The sequence below is a fragment of the Nerophis ophidion genome, linkage group LG01 (genome assembly GCF_033978795.1).
Source record: "Nerophis ophidion isolate RoL-2023_Sa linkage group LG01, RoL_Noph_v1.0, whole genome shotgun sequence".
Taxonomy (NCBI): domain Eukaryota; kingdom Metazoa; phylum Chordata; class Actinopteri; order Syngnathiformes; family Syngnathidae; genus Nerophis; species Nerophis ophidion.
The window spans coordinates 91,597,248-91,614,944 of record NC_084611.1 but is presented as its reverse complement, the minus strand read 5'-3'; the positions used below and the strand labels follow the sequence as shown (position 1 = coordinate 91,614,944).

Genomic DNA, 17,697 nt, shown 5'->3' with positions numbered 1-17,697 from the left:
ATAACAGTTGGACAAAATAATTTCAGCACAAACTAATGTGACACGTTTGGGTTGATTTTGACTTGTTTGGGGGTTAGTCATGAATAATAACACGTTGATTACACGTAAATAACATAAAAACTATAATAGTTGGACAAAATTATGTCAGCACAAATGTAGCACAAACGTATGGAACAAGTTTGGGTTGATTTTGACCGGGTTAGGGGTTAGTCATGAATAATAACACGTTAATTACATGGTAATAACATAAAAACTACACCAGTTGGAGAAAATAATGTCAGCACAAATGTAGCACAAACGTTTGAGACAAGTTTGGGTTGATTGTGACATAGTTGGGGTTTAGTCATGAATAATAACATGTTAATTACACAGTAATAACAAAAACTATAATAGTTGGACAATCATTTTAGCACAAAAGTAGCACAAATGAATGGGAAATGTTTGGGTTGATTTTGACTTGGTTTAAGGGTTAGTCATGAATAATAACACGTTAATTACACGTAAATAACATAAAAACTATAATAGTTGGACAAATTAATGTCAGCACAAATGTAGCACAAACGTATGGAACAAGTTTGGGTTGATTTTGACTTGTTTAGGGGTTAGTCATGAATAATAACACGTTAATTACATGGTAATAACATAACAACTACAATAGTTGTAGGAAATAATGCCAGCACAAATGTAGCACAAACGTTTGAGACAATTTTGGGTTGATTGTGACATAGTTGGGGGTTAGTCATGAATAATAACACGTTAATTACACAGTAATAACAAAAACTATAATAGTTGGACAATCATTTTAGTATAAAAGTAGCACAAATGAATGGGAAAAGTTTGGGTTGATTTTGACTTGGTTTAAGGGTTAGTAATGAATAATAACATGTTAGTTACGCAGTAATAACATAAAAACTATAACAGCTGGACAAAATAATTTCAGCACAAACTAATGTGACACGTTTGGGTTGATTTTGACTTGTTTAGGGGTTAGTCATGAATAATAACACGTTAATTACATGGTAATAACATAACAACTACAATAGTTGTAGGAAATAATGCCAGCACAAATGTAGCACAAACGTTTGAGACCATTTTGGGTTGATTGTGACATAGTTGGGGGTTAGTCATGAATAATAACACGTTAATTACACAGTAATAACAAAAACTATAATAGTTGGACAATCATTTTAGTATAAAAGTAGCACAAATGAATGGGAAAAGTTTGGGTTGATTTTGACTTGGTTTAAGGGTTAGTAATGAATAATAACATGTTAGTTACGCAGTAATAACATAAAAACTATAACAGCTGGACAAAATAATTTCAGCACAAACTAATGTGACACGTTTGGGTTGATTTTGACTTGTTTGGGGGTTAGTCATGAATAATAACACGTTAATTACATGGTAATAACATAAAAACTACAATAGTTGTAGGAAATAATGTCAGCACAAAAGTAGCACAAACGTTTGAGACAATATTGGATTGATTGTGACATAGTTGGGGTTTAGTCATGAATAATAACACGTTAATTACACAGTAATAACAAAAGCTATAATAGTTGGACAATCATTTTAGCACAAAAGTAGCACAAATGAATGGGAAAAGTTTAGGTTGATTTTGACTTGGTTTAAGGGTTAGTCATGAATAATAACACGTTAGTTATGCAGTAATAACATAAAAACTATAACAGTGGGACAAAATAATTTCAGCACAAACTAATGTGACACGTTTGGGTTGATTTTGACTTGTTTGGGGGTTAGTCATGAATAATAACACGTTGATTACACGTTAATAACATAAAAACTATAATAGTTGGACAAAATAATGTCAGCACAAATGTAGCACAAACGTATGGAACAAGTTTGGGTTGATTTTGACTGGGTTGGGGGTTAGTCATGAATAATAACACGTTAATTACATGGTAATAACATAAAAACTACACCAGTTGGAGAAAATAATGTCAGCACAAATGTAGAACAAACGTTTGAGACAAGTTTGGGTTGATTGTGACATAGTTGGGGTTTAGTCATGAATAATAACACGTTAATTACACAGTAATAACAAAAGCTATAATAGTTGGACAATCATTTTAGCACAAAAGTAGCACAAATGAATGGGAAAAGTTTGGGTTGATTTTGACTTGGTTTAAGGGTTAGTCATGAATAATAACACGTTAGTTACGCAGTAATAATATAAAAACTATAACAGTTGGACAAAATAATTTCAGCACAAACTAATGTGACACGTTTGGGTTGATTTTGACTTGTTTGGGGGTTAGTCATGAATAATAACACGTTAATTACACGTAAATAACATAAAAACTATAATAGTTGGACAAATTAGTGTCAGCACAAATGTAGCACAAACGTATGGAACAAGTTTGGGTTGATTTTGACTTGTTTCGGGGTTAGTCATGAATAATAACACGTTAATTACATGGTAATAACATAACAACTACAATAGTTGTAGGAAATAATGCCAGCACAAAAGTAGCACAAACGTTTGAGACAATTTTGGGTTGATTGTGACATAGTTGGGGGTTAGTCATGAATAATAACACGTTAATTACACAGTAATAACAAAAGCTATAATAGTTGGACAATCATTTTAGCACAAAAGTAGCACAAATGAATGGGAAAAGTTTAGGTTGATTTTGACTTGGTTTAAGGGTTAGTCATGAATAATAACACGTTAGTTACGCAGTAATAACATAAAAACTATAACAGTGGGACAAAATAATTTCAGCACAAACTAATGTGACACGTTTGGGTTGATTTTGACTTGTTTGGGGGTTAGTCATGAATAATAACACGTTGATTACACGTTAATAACATAAAAACTATAACAGTTGGACAAAATAATGTCAGCACAAATGTAGCACAAACGTATGGAACAAGTTTGGGTTGATTTTGACTGGGTTGGGGGTTAGTCATGAATAATAACACGTTAATTACATGGTAATAACATAAAAACTACACCAGTTGGAGAAAATAATGTCAGCACAAATGTAGAACAAACGTTTGAGACAAGTTTGGGTTGATTGTGACATAGTTGGGGTTTAGTCATGAATAATAACACGTTAATTACACAGTAATAACAAAAGCTATAATAGTTGGACAATCATTTTAGCACAAAAGTAGCACAAATGAATGGGAAAAGTTTGGGTTGATTTTGACTTGGTTTAAGGGTTAGTCATGAATAATAACACGTTAGTTACGCAGTAATAATATAAAAACTATAACAGTTGGACAAAATAATTTCAGTACAAACTAATGTGACACGTTTGGGTTGATTTTGACTTGTTTGGGGGTTAGTCATGAATAATAATACGTTGATTACACGGTAATAACATAAAAACTATAATAGTTGGACAAAATTATGTCAGCACAAATGTAGCACAAACGTATGGAACAAGTTTGGGTTGATTTTGACCGGGTTGGGGGTTAGTCATGAATAATAACACGTTAATTACATGGTAATAACATAAAAACTATAATAGTTGTAGAAAATAATGTAAGCACAAATGTAGCACAAACGTTTGAGACAAGTTTGGGTCGATTGTGACATAGTTGGGTGTTAGTCATGAATAATAACACGTTAATTACACAGTAATAACAAAAACTATAATAGTTGGACAATCATTTCAGCACAAAAGTAGCACAAATGAATGGGAAATGTTTGGGTTGATTTTGACTTGGTTTAAGGGTTAGTCATGAATAATAACACGTTAGTTACGAAGTAATAACATAAAAACTATAACAGTTGGACAAATAATTTCAGCACAAATGAATGGGACACGTTTGGGTTGATTGTGACATAGTTGGGAGTTATTCATGAATAATAACACGTTAATCACACGTTAATAACATAAAAACTATAATAGTTGGACAAAATAATGTCAGCACAAATGTAGCACAAACGTATGGAACAAGTTTGGGTTGATTTTGACTGGGTTGGTCGTTAGTCATGAATAATAACACATTAATTACATGGTAATAACATAAAAACTACACCAGTTGGAGAAAATAATGTCAGCACAAATGTAGCACAAACGTTTGAGACAAGTTTGGGTTGATTGTGACATAGTTGGGGGGTTTTGTCATGAATAATAACATGTTAATTAAACAGTAATAACAAAAACTATAATAGTTGGACAATAATTTTAGCACAAAAGTAGCACAAATGAATGGGAAAAGTTTGGGTTGATTTCGACTTGGTTTAAGGGTTAGTCATGAATAATAACACGCTAATTACATGGTAATAACATAAAAACTATACTAGTTATAGAAAATGATGTCAGCACAAATGTAGCACAAACGTTTGAGACAATATTGGGTTGATTGTGACATAGTTGGGGGTTAGTCATGAATAATAACACGTTAATTACACAGTAATAACAAAAACTATAATAGTTGAACAATCATTTTAGTATAAAAGTAGCACAAATGAATGGGAAAAGTTTGGGTTGATTTTGACTTGGTTTAAGGGTTAGTCATGAATAATAACACGTTAGTTACGCAGTAATAACATAAAAACTATATCAGCTGGACACAATAATTTCAGCACAAACGAATTGGACACGTTTGGGTTGATTTTGACTTGTTTGGGGGTTAGTCATGAATAATAACACGTTGATTACACGTTAATAAAATAAAAACTATAATAGTTGGACAAAATTATGTCAGCACAAATGTAGCACAAAACGAATGGAACAAGTTTGGGTTGATTTTGACTTGTTTAGGGGTTAGTCATGAATAACAACACGTTAATTACACGGTAATAACATACAATGTATAATAGTTGGACAAATAAATTCCAGCACAAACGAATGGGACACTTTTGGGGAGATTTTGACTCTTTTGGGGTTAGTCATGAATAATAACACATTAATTACACATTAAGAACACAAAAACTATAATAGTTGGACAAAATAATTTCCGCAGAAATGTTTGAGACACAGTTTGGGGGGGTTGAGTCAGCAAATATATTTTGGAATATCTTAAAAACTGTATCGGGTCCACACAAGATACCGTGGCGAACCATTTTAAATCACGTGCCCGCCCTGGTCTTGAGTTGTTCTGGCCCGGCGTTGCTGTCATTTGAGCATCACAATCATTGCCCATCAGTTCCATGAACTCTTCCGGACCAACTTGGTGAGAGACCTCTTTCCGGTCCTCCTGCACCCCCCACCCAACCCCGGCCCACCTTGTGTTCCAGCGGAGGAGCAGTCAGTCCGCAGGTTGTTCCTTTGTGCTTGATCTAACCATGTGGCTGCAGGGTCCTACAAGTGGAACATGGTTCCGTCAAGCACCATGGAACGGCCCTGCCCGAGCCCTGCAGCATGGCCCAGATGCAAGACACAAACCTGTGTGTGTGTGTGTGTGTGTGTGTGTGTGTGTGTGTGTGTGTGTGTGTGTGTGTGTGTGTGTGTGTGTGTGTGTGTGTGTGTGTGTGTGTGTTCTGGCAAAATGGGGACATCGCTCTGTTTACACAGTCACCTTTCGGGGAGTTCCGACGGTATGGGGACCAAAAAGCAGGTCCCCTAAAGGGAAACCTTTTTAAATGATAGTTTAATTTTTTTTAATGGTCCTCAGTAGTCACGTACAAATTTGTGTGAATTATGCAAAATTATTTAAATTTGGTCCCCATGAACCATATGAACTCTTTTTCCCCAGGGTCCCCAGTAAGTATGATCAGCACATTACTTCATCAATCCAGAGATTTAAAGACGTGTATGAGCTAACTGGGCAGTAGACATTTTACCTCATTTTTTTATACCTCCACCACCTGTAGAAAGGGTGGTCCCCACAAGTCATGATCACTAAGTCCCCACAAGTCATGATAACCAGGTCCCCACAAGTCATGATAACCAGTGCGTGCGTGTGTTCTGGCTTAATGGGGACATCGCTATGTTTACACAGTCACCTTACGGGGACTTCCGACGGTATGGGGACCAAAAAGCAGGTCCCCTAAAGGGAAACCTTTTCATATGATAGTTAAATGATAGTTTAATTTTTTTTTAACGGTCCTCAGTAGTCACGTACAAATTTGTGTGAATTATGCAAAATTATTTAAATCTGGTCCCCATGAACCATATGAACTCTTTTTCCCCAGGGTCCCCAGTAAGTATGATCAGCACATTACTTCATCAATCCAGAGATTTAAAGACGTGTATGAGCTAACTTGGCAGTGGACATTTTACCTCATTGTTTTTGTGCCTCCACAACCTGTAGAAAGGGTAGTCCCCACAAGTCATGATAACTAAGTCCCCACAAGTCATGATAACCAGTGCGTGCGTGTGTTCTGGCTTAATGGGGACATCGCTGTGTTTACACAGTCAGCTTCTGGGGACTTCCGACGGTATGGGGACCAAAAAGCAGGTCCCCTAAAGGGAAACCTTTTTATATGATAGTTAAATGATGGTTTTTTTTTGTTTTTTCTTAATGGTCCTCAGTAATCCCGTACAAATTTGTGTGAATTATGCAAAATTATTTAAATTTGGTCCCCATGAACCATATGAACTCTTTTTCCCCAGGGTCCCCAGTAAGTATGATCAGCACATTAATTCATCAATCCAGAGATTTAAAGACGTGTATGAGCTAACTGGGCAGTGGACATTTTACCTCATTTTTTTGTGCCTCCACAACCTGTAGAAAGGGTAGTCCCCACAAGTCATGATAACTAAGTCTCTACAAGTCATGATAACCAGTGCGTGCGTTTGTTCTGGCTTAATGGTGACATCGCTCTGTTTACACAGTCAGCTTTCGGGGACTTCCGACGGTATGGGGACCAAAAAGCAGGCACCCTAAAGGGAAACCTTTTTATATGATAGTTAAATGATAGGTTTTTTTTGTTTTTTTTAATGGTCCTCAGTAGTCACGTACAAATTTGTGTGAATTATGCAAAATTATTTAAATTTGGTCCCCAAGAACCATATGAACTCTTTTTCCCCAGGGTCCCCAGTAAGTATGATCAGCACATTACTTCATCAATCCAGAGATTTAAAGATGTGTATGAGCTAACTGGACAGTGGCCATTTTACCTAATGTTTTTATGCCTCCACCACCTGTAGAAAGGGTGGTCCCCACAAGTCATGATAACCAGGTCCCCCACAAGTCATGATAAATAAGTCCCCACAAGTAATGATAACTAAGTCCCCACAAGTCATGATAACTAGTGCGTACGTGTGTGTGTGTGTTCTGGCTTAATGGGGACATCGCTCTGTTCACACAGTCACCTTTCGGGGACTTTCGACGGTATGGGGACCAAAAAGCAGGTCCCCTAATGGGAAACCTTTTTATATAATAGTTAAATGATATTTTATTTTATTTTTTTAATGGTCCTCAGTAGTCACGTACGATCTTGTGTGAATTATGCAAAATTATTTAAATTTGGTCCCCAAGAACCATATGAACTCTTTTTCCCCAGGGTCCCCAGTTAGTATGATCAGCACATTACTTCATCAATCCAGAGATTTAAAGACGTGTATGAGCTAACTGGACAGTGGCCATTTTACCTAATGTTTTTATGCCTCCACCACCTGTAGAAAGGGTGGTCCCCACAAGTCATGATAACCAGGTCCCCCACAAGTCATGATAACCAGGTCCCCACAAGTCATGATAACCACTATGTGTGTGTGTGTGTGTGTGTGTGTGTGTGTGTGTGTGTGTGTGTGTGTGTGTGTGTGTGTGTGTGTGTGTGTGTGTGTGTCTGTGTGTGTGTGTGTCTTCTCCATCCAGTGTGTAAATAGCAGGAGACTGACAAAAAGGTCCTGGGTTTGAGGACATGTTGTGGAGTCCAGTACCTGCCCGTACGTGGACTGGCATCTCAGTGACTCTGCCCCTGTGGTTGCCATCAGGTGCTGAGGATTACCGCAGCAAGCTGGGAGGAGACTGTTTCGCAGACCTGGCCTGCCCTGAGAAGTGCCGGTGTGAGGGCACCACGGTGGACTGCTCCAACCAGAAACTCAGCAAGATACCAGACCACCTCCCTCAGTACACCGCAGAACTGTGAGTCACTTTGGGAGTTTCAGGCTACCTTCTCCCTGACCTGGTTTTGGGTTTTTACCCCGTCAACATCTCCTCTCTCTCTCTCTCTCTCTCTCTCTCTCTCTCTCGCTTCTTGAGGCGTCTGAACAACAACGAGTTCACCGTGCTGGAGGCCACGGGGATCTTCAAGAAGTTGCCCCAGCTGCGGAAGATGTGAGTCAGACAAAACTCATTTTAAGAATGCTTCTACCAAAGAAAACAGGTATAAAGTAACAAGAACTTGTTGCAATGTTGACACTAATAACTCTGTACTTGCTCAAAGAATAATAAAAATGTATAATTGACAGACAGATCTGGAGTTGATTTAGGGATTCAAGCATTGAAAGTAAAAATTATATATATATATATATATATATATATAAATATGTTTGTATACACACATGAAAATACATACATTTATAGTATATGGTCGAGGTTTCTGTGTTTAATAGAATAGAATGGACTTTATTGTCGTTATATTTGCATATAACCAGATTAAGTACTTCAAGGTGCGGTAGTGGAAACAAATATGGTATGTAAAATTACAAAGATAAAACAATAAGAGTTGAAATGAACAGACTACTATCCAATAAAAACAATAATTATCCGTTACACGGTGCTCAATACCAGGGTAGAGCGGAAAATACGTCAGGTCAGGAAAAAACACAGAGGCTATTTTATCCCTACCAGCCTGTTCGGCAGGTTTCCCTGCTCTTCAGGGGATTTATTTTCAGGGGAATAGCCTCTGTGTTTTTTCCTGATAGTAAAAAATCTGTGTGTAAAATTCAGTGTAAAAAAAATTCAGTGTAAAAAAAAAAATGTGTGTATAAAAATAAAGTGTAAAAAAAATCTAGCCTGTTTCACAGGTTTCCCTGCTCTTCAAGGTAGTTATTTTCAGGGAAATTTCCCGAGGATTAGAAAAACCTGCCAAACAGGCTTGTAGGGATGAAATAGCCTCTGTGTTTTTTTCTTGACCTAACATATATTCCAGCTCTGTATAAGCCTATTTCGCAGGTTTCCCTGCTCTTCAAGGCATTTCCCTGAAAGGAAATCCCTTGAAGAGCAGGGAAACCTGCGAAACAGGCTTGTAGGGATGAAATGGCCGCTGTGTTTTTTCCTTACCTAACATAAATTCCACTCTGTATAAGCCTGTTTTGCAGGTTTCCCTAACTTTCAAGGGATTTCCCTGAAAATAAATCCCTTGAAGAGCAGAAAAACCTGCGAAACAGGCTTGTAGGGATGAAATAGCCTCTGTGTTTTTTCGTTGACCTAACATATATTCCAGCTCTGTATAAGCCTGTTTCGCAGGTTTCCCTGCTCTTCAGGGCTTTTTCCTGAAAGGAAATCTCTTGAAGAGCAGGGAAACCTGCGAAACAGGCTTGTAGGGATGAAATAGCCGCTGTGTTTTTTCCTTACCTAACATAAATTCCGCTCTGTAATAAGCCTGTTTTGTAGGTTTCCCTAAATGAAAATAAATCCCTTGAAGAGCAGAAAAACCTGCGAAACAGGCTTGTATGGATGAAATAGCCTCTGTGATTTTTTTCCTGATCTAACATATATTCCGCTCTGTATAAGCCTGTTTCGCAGGTTTCCGTACTCTTCAGGGGATTTCTCTTCAGGGAAATCCCCTGAAGAGCAGGGAAACCTGCAAAATAGGTTTAAAGGGATGAAATACTCTTCGTATTTTTTCCTGACCTAACGTACATTCATTTTATTTATATGTATATATGTCTATTTATGTATATACTGTATAGTAGTAATAATAATAAATTAAATTTGTAACACACTTTACATTTGTTAAAATCTCAAAGTGCTACAAAGTATATATTCATCCATCCATTTCTACCGCTTGTCCCGTTCGGGGTCTATATAAATGAAAAAAATAAAAAATTAGAATATATACAAAATTTAAATAGAAATAAAAACATGAAAAACACTAGATAAAGCAGAAACATAGATAAAATAGAAATAAAAGCATGAATGCACTGGATAAAACAGATATAAAACAGTATATTTAAAAACAAGAAAGCAGAGAAATTAGATAAAAGCTGTGCTAAAAAGGTGGGTATATGTGTAATATGTGTATGTATGTGTGTATATATCTATATACTGTATCTATATAAATATATATATATATATAGATACAGTATATAGATATATATATGTGTATGTGTATTTATATATATATATGTGTATGTGTATATATATATATATATATATATATATATATATATATATATATATATATATGTATATATGTATATATTTGTTTTTACTTTCAGAGTGTAAATCAGTCATTCTCAAACTATAGTACGTGCACCACAAGTCGTACGCCAAATAATGACTTAATTAAATATTCACAAGCAGTGTTACTGTTCAAACTGGGTGCAAAATTAGTGGACCAAAAATATTGAATATACTTGTTAAATAGAACACATGCTTTGTTTTAAAAGATTACTTAGGCCTACTAGGCTACAGTGTTTTAACGTTATGTTTGGAGTTGGAAAACCCATTTTTTTCTGAGGTGTTGCTGGAAAAATTTTGAGAACCAATGTTGTAAATCAGGGGTCACCAAGACCAGGTCGCCCGTAAGGACCAGATGAGTCGCCCGCTGGCCTGTTCTAAAAATAGCTCAAATAGCAGCACTTACCAGTGAGCTGCCTCTATTTTTTAAATTGTATTTATTTACTAGCAAGCTGGTCTCACTTTGCTCCACATTTTTAATTCTAAGAGAGACAAAACTCAAATAGAATTTGAAAATCCAAGAAAATATTTCAAAGACTTGGTCTTCACTTATTTAAATAAATTCATTTATTTTTTTACTTTGCTTCTTATAACTTTCAGAAAGACAATTTTAGAGAAAAATTACAACCTTTAAAATACTTTTAGGATTTTTAAACACATATACCTTTTTACCTTTTAAATTCCTTCCTCTTCTTTCCTGACAATTTAAATCAATGTTCAAGTAAATTTTTTTGTTTTATTGTAAAGAATAATAAATACATTTTAATTTAATTCTTCATTTTAGCTTCTGTGTTTCGATGAAGAATATTTGTGAAATATTTCTTCAAACTTATTATGATTAAAGTTGAAAAAAAATATTCTGGCAAATCTATAAAATCTGTAGAATCAAATTTAAATCTTATTTCAAAGTCTTTTGAATTTCTTTTACATTTTTTGCTCTGGAAAATCTCGAAGAAATAATGATTTGTCTTTGTTAGAAAATTAGCTTGGTCCAATTTGTTATATATTCTAACAAAGTGCAGATTGGATTTTAACCTATTTAAAACATGTCATCAAAATTTTAAAATCCATCTTAATTAGGAAAAATCACTAATGATGTTCCATAAATTCTTTTTTTAATTTTTTCAAAAAGATTCGAATTAGCTTGTTTTTCTCTTCATTTTTTTCGGTTGAATTTTGCATTTTAAAGAGTCGAAATTGAAGATAAACTATGTTTCAAAATGTTATTTTCATTTTTTTCCTGTTTTCTCCTCTTTTAAACCGTTCAATTAAGAGTTTTTTTCATCATTTATTCTCGACAAAAAAAACTTCCGTAAAAGGAAAAAAAATGTACAACGGAATGACGGATAGAAATACCCATTTTTTTATACATATATAGATTTATTTATTAAAGGTAAATTGAGCAAATTGGCTATTTCTGGCAATTTATTGAAGTGTGTATCAAACTGGTAGCCCTTGGCATTAATCAGTACCCAAGAAGTAGTTCTTGCTTTCAAAAAGGTTGCTGACCCCTGCTCTAAATCATTTTCAGAATTTTGCGTCGATTCTACATTTTTATTGCTTTTTTTGTGCAAATGAGTGTCAATATTGCTAAATTTCCAACAACATTATGCCTGTTTTCTCTTTCATTCCACTTTTTATGGTTTTTTTTTGTAATAGTGTTTCTAGAAGTCTCCAAAATCCCATGTTTGTCCTCACTGCACAGAAACCTGAGTAACAACCGCATCACTGACATCGAGGAGGGGACTTTTGAAGGCGCTTCAGGGGTCAATGAGCTGATTCTGACCTCCAACAGACTGGAGAACGTGCATCACCGCATGCTGAAGGGACTCAGCGGCCTGCGCACTCTGTGAGTCCGCACACGCGTCCACATCCTCACGCCAGGAAGGGCACGCCACTCTTAACTAAACCATAGAGGTTCATTTGAGTCATTAGCAAGAAAGATTTTTTTGGACACTCAATTTATGTCACTGAATATTTTGCGTTTAAATTTTGTGGACTGAAATATTTTACATCAAATTATGCTAACAATTGTATTGAAAAAAAAAAAGGTTCACAAAATGAATGTTTAAAATTTCAGTTTAAAAAAATTCAGTGTAAAAAAAAGAATCAATGAACAAAAATTCAGTGTAAAAAAATTTCTGTGTAAAAAAATCAATATGTAAAAATTCAGTATAAACACAATTCAGTGTAAAAAAATAGTTTATGAAAATAAAGTATAAAGAAATTAATTGTATAAAAATAAAGTGTAAAAAAAATCAGTGTAAAAAAAAATCACGTGTCAAAATTTAATTCAAACACAATTCAGTGTATAAAATTTAGTGTAAAAAGATTCAGTGTAAAAAAGTCAGTGTGTAAAAATTAAGTATAAAAACAGTTCAGTTTAAAAATAAAGTGTAAAGAGATTAAGTGTTGAAAAATATGTAAAAAAATTCTGTGTAAAAAATTGTGTAAAAATTTAATGTAAACACAATTCAGTGTATAAAAATTAAGTGTAAAAAAATAGTTTGTGGAACTAAAGTGTAAAAAACTTTGGTGTAAAAAAAATCTGTGTAAAAATTCTGTGTAAAAACAATTCAGTGTAAAAAAATCTGTATAAAAAACATTTGTGTATAAAAATGAAGTGTAAAAAAATTCACTGTAAAGAAAAAATCAGTGTATAAATTCAGCGTAAAACAATTCAGTGCAAAAAAAATTCTGTGTAAAAATTGTTTGTGTATAAAAATTCAGTGTAAAAAAATCAGTGTGTAAACATTCAGTGTAAAAACAATTCAGCCTTTAAAAAAAATGTCGTGTAAAAAAATCAGTGTGTAGAAATTCAGTCTCAGTGTAAAAAAAGTTGTGTATAAAAATAAAGTGTAAAAAAAATTTAGTGTAAAAAAATAAAGTGTATAAAAATATGTGTAAAAATGGAATGTAAACACAATTCAGTGTAAAAAAAATTAAGTGTAAAAAATGTTGTGTAAAAACAATTCAGTGTAAAGAAAATCAGTGTAAAAGAATTTAATGTATAAAAATTAAGTGTAAAAAAATTCAGGGTAAAAAATTCAGTGTAAAAACAATTCATTGTGTAAAAAAATCTGGGTCATTATAAAGTGTGACTCATTCGGCTGTCAGTCATTTGGGTAAGCACTCCATTTAAGTCGAAATAGCTCGGCTTCAAGTTCCACATTTGGCAGCTTCCGGTCACTTTCACTCCAGTCCCTCGGCATCCGTCTGCTCCGCCGTCTCACTCATTCCTCCTCGCTCGCACCTTGAAGCAGCAGTTCATCCTCCGTACATTCAGCTTCAGAAAAATAAGGTTATGACTCCTCGTTTGTCCTAAAATAGTCGTCTTGGTTTCTTAGCGAATCTTCCGCAATTAGAAAACACTCTGGAAACGGAACACACAGGTGTTGCCGGAAGTGCATTGCTATGGAAACGGAAATCGAAATTAAAACCGGAGAAAAAAGGATGTGGTGTTGTTTCTCATAATAATTGTGCAGTTTTTCTTTAAGTCAGAGAATATCACTTTGATATTGTTAAACTAAGTGGACTTTGTGCGTGCGCAGCATGCTCCGTAGCAACCGCATCAGCTGCGTGAGCAACAGCAGCTTCGTGGGTCTGAGTTCGGTGCGCCTGCTGTCCCTCTACGACAACCAGATCACCTCCATGAACCCTGGGGCCTTCGACACCCTGCACTCCCTCTCCACACTGTGAGTATACACAGATCACACACACACACACACACACACACACCGTGATGAGGAAGGAACACCACCTCTTTGTTTCCAGGAACCTGCTGGCCAATCCCTTCAACTGCAACTGTCACCTGGCCTGGCTGGGCGACTGGCTGAGGAGGAAACGCATCGTGACAGGAAACCCTCGCTGCCAGAGTCCATACTTCCTCAAGGAGATCCCCATCCAGGACGTGGCTGTCCAGGACTTTGCCTGCGAAGAAGGTAGGAAGGACACATCTGATTAACATTCACACATGTATGTATAATCAAACATTCACACATATATGTCTAATCAAACATTCACACATATATGTCTAATTAAACGTTCACACATATATGTCTGATTAACATTCACACATGTATGTATAATTAAACATTCACACATATATGTCTAATCAAACATTCACACATATATGTCTAATTAAACGTTCACACATATATGTCTGATTAACATTCACACATGTATGTATAATTAAACATTCACACATATATGTCTAATCAAACATTCACACATAAATATCCAATTAAAATTAACACATATATGTCTAATTAACATTCACACATATGTCTAATTAAACATTCACATATATATGTCTAATTAAACATTCACACATATGTGTCTGATTAAACATTCTCATATATGTCTAATTAACATTCACACGTATATGTATATTAAACATTCACATATATATCTTATTAACATTCACACATATATGTGTAATTAAACCTTCACACATTTATGTCTAATTAAACATTCACACATACCCGTCCGATTAAACACTCACATATATATGTCCAATTAAACATTCAAACATATGTGTCCAATCAAACATTCACACATATATATATATATATATATATATATCCAATTGAAATGAACACATATGTGTCTAATTAACATTCACACATATGTCTAATTAAACATTCGCACATATATGTCTGATTAAACTTTCACACATATATGTCTGATTAAACTTTCACACATATATGTCTAATTAAACATTCACACATACCTGTCCGATTAAACACTCACATATATATGTCCAATTAAACATTCACACATATATGTCTATTTAAACATTCAAACATATGTGTCTCATTAAACATTCACACATATGTCTAATTAAATATACTCACAAATGTGTCTAATTAACATTCACACATAACTGTATAATTAAACATTCACATATATGTGTAATTAAACCTTCACACATGTACGTCTAATTAAACATTCACACATATATGTCTGATGAAACATTCACACATACCTGTCTGATTAAACACTCACACATATATGTCCAATTAAACATTCACATATACATGTCAAATTAAACATTCAAACATATATGTCCAATCAAACATTCACACATATATATCCGATTAAACATTCACACATATATGTCCAATTAATCGTCACACATATATGTCTAACTAAACATTCACACATATATTTCTGATTAAACATTCACACAAATTAGTGTAATTAAACATTCAAACATATGTGTCTGAATAAACATTCACACATATATGTGTATTTAAACATTCACACATATATGTGTATTTAAACATTCACACATATATGTCTAATTAAACATACACACAAATGTGTCTAATTAACATTCATACATAACTGTATAATTAAACATTCACATATATATCTAGTTAACATTCACACATATATGTGTAATTAAACATTCACACATATATGTCTAATTAAACATTCACACATATATGTCTAATCAAACATTCACACATATATATCCGATTAAGTATTCACACATATATGTCCAATTAACCGTCACACATATATGTCTAATTAAACATTCACACATATATGTCTAATTAAACATTCACACATATATGTCTGATTAAACATTCACACATATATGTCTAATTAAACATTCACACATATATGTCTGATTAAACATTCACACATATATGTCTGATTAAACATTCACACATATATGTCTAATTAAACATTCACACATATATGTCTAATCAAACATTCACACATATATATCCGATTAAGTATTCACACATATATGTCCAATTAACCGTCACACATATATGTCTAATTAAACATTCACACATATATGTCTAATTAAACATTCACACATATATGTCTGATTAAACATTCACACATATATGTCTAATTAAACACACACATATATGTCTGATTAAATATTCACACATATATGTCTGATTAAACATTCACACATATATGTCTAATTAAACATTCACACATATATGTCTGATTAAACATTCACACATATATGTCTGATTAAACATTCACACATATATATCTGATTAAACATTCACACATATATGTCTAATCAAACATTCACACATATATGTCTAATTAAACATTCACACATATATGTCCAATGGAATTCTTTCCCATTCTTGCTTGATGTACAGCTTAAGTTGTTCAACAGTCTCCCTTCTCGTATTTTAGCCTTCATATTGCACCACACATTTTCAATGGGAGACATGTCTGGACTACAGGCAGGCCAGTCTAGTACCCGCACTCTTTTACTACGAAGCCACGCTGTTGTAACACGTGGCTTGGCATCGTCTTGCTGAAATAAGCAGGGGCGTCCATGATAACAACATACTGTATGTTGCTCCAAAAGCTGTATGTACCTTTCAGCATTAATGGTGCCTTCACAGATGTGTAAGTTACCCATGCCTTGGCCACTAATACACCCCCATACCATCACACATGCTGACTACAACACTTTCACCCTACAACAATCACTAATACACCCCCATACCATCACACATGTTGACTACAACACTTTCACCCTACAACAATCACTAATACACCCCCATACCATCACACATGCTGACTACAACACTTTCACCCTACAACAATCACTAATACACCCCCATACCATCACACATGCTGACTACAACACTTTCACCCTACAACAATCACTAATACACCCCCATACCATCACACATGTTGACTACAACACTTTCACCCTACAACAATCACTAATACACCCCCATACCATCACACATGCTGACTACAACACTTTCACCCTACAACAATCACTAATACACCCCCATACCATCACACATGCTGACTACCACACTTTCACCCTACAACAATCACTAATACACCCCCATACCATCACACATGCTGACTACAACACTTTCACCCTACAACAATCACTAATACACCCCCATACCATCACACATGCTGACTACAACACTTTCACCCTACAACAATCACTAATACACCCCCATACCATCACACATGCTGACTACAACACTTTCACCCTACAACAATCACTAATACACCCCCATACCATCACACATGCTGACTACAACACTTTCACCCTACAACAATCACTAATACACCCCCATACCATCACACATGCTGACTACAACACTTTCACCCTACAACAATCACTAATACACCCCCATACCATCACACATGCTGACTACCACACTTTCACCCTACAACAATCACTAATACACCCCCATACCATCACACATGCTGACTACCACACTTTCACCCTACAACAATCACTAATACACCCCCATACCATCACACATGCTGACTACAACACTTTCACCCTACAACAATCACTAATACACCCCCATACCATCACACATGCTGACTACAACACTTTCACCCTACAACAATCACTAATACACCCCCATACCATCACACATGCTGACTACAACACTTTCACCC

The 17,697-nt window shown here is 34.9% G+C and overlaps 1 protein-coding gene across 6 annotated transcripts in view; it reads left to right on the top strand.

Moving 5' to 3' along the window:
- Positions 1-17,697, top strand: part of slit2 (slit homolog 2 (Drosophila)) — a 277,680-nt gene that overhangs the window by 210,231 nt on the left and 49,752 nt on the right. For all 6 annotated transcript variants that reach the window (XM_061916190.1, XM_061916184.1, XM_061916214.1 and 3 more), the window contains 5 exons: positions 7,860-8,010; positions 8,128-8,202; positions 11,978-12,121; positions 13,824-13,967; positions 14,047-14,213. In XM_061916190.1, the coding sequence (XP_061772174.1) occupies positions 7,860-8,010; positions 8,128-8,202; positions 11,978-12,121; positions 13,824-13,967; positions 14,047-14,213 (681 nt within the window). The remainder of the gene's footprint in view (positions 1-7,859; positions 8,011-8,127; positions 8,203-11,977; positions 12,122-13,823; positions 13,968-14,046; positions 14,214-17,697) is intronic.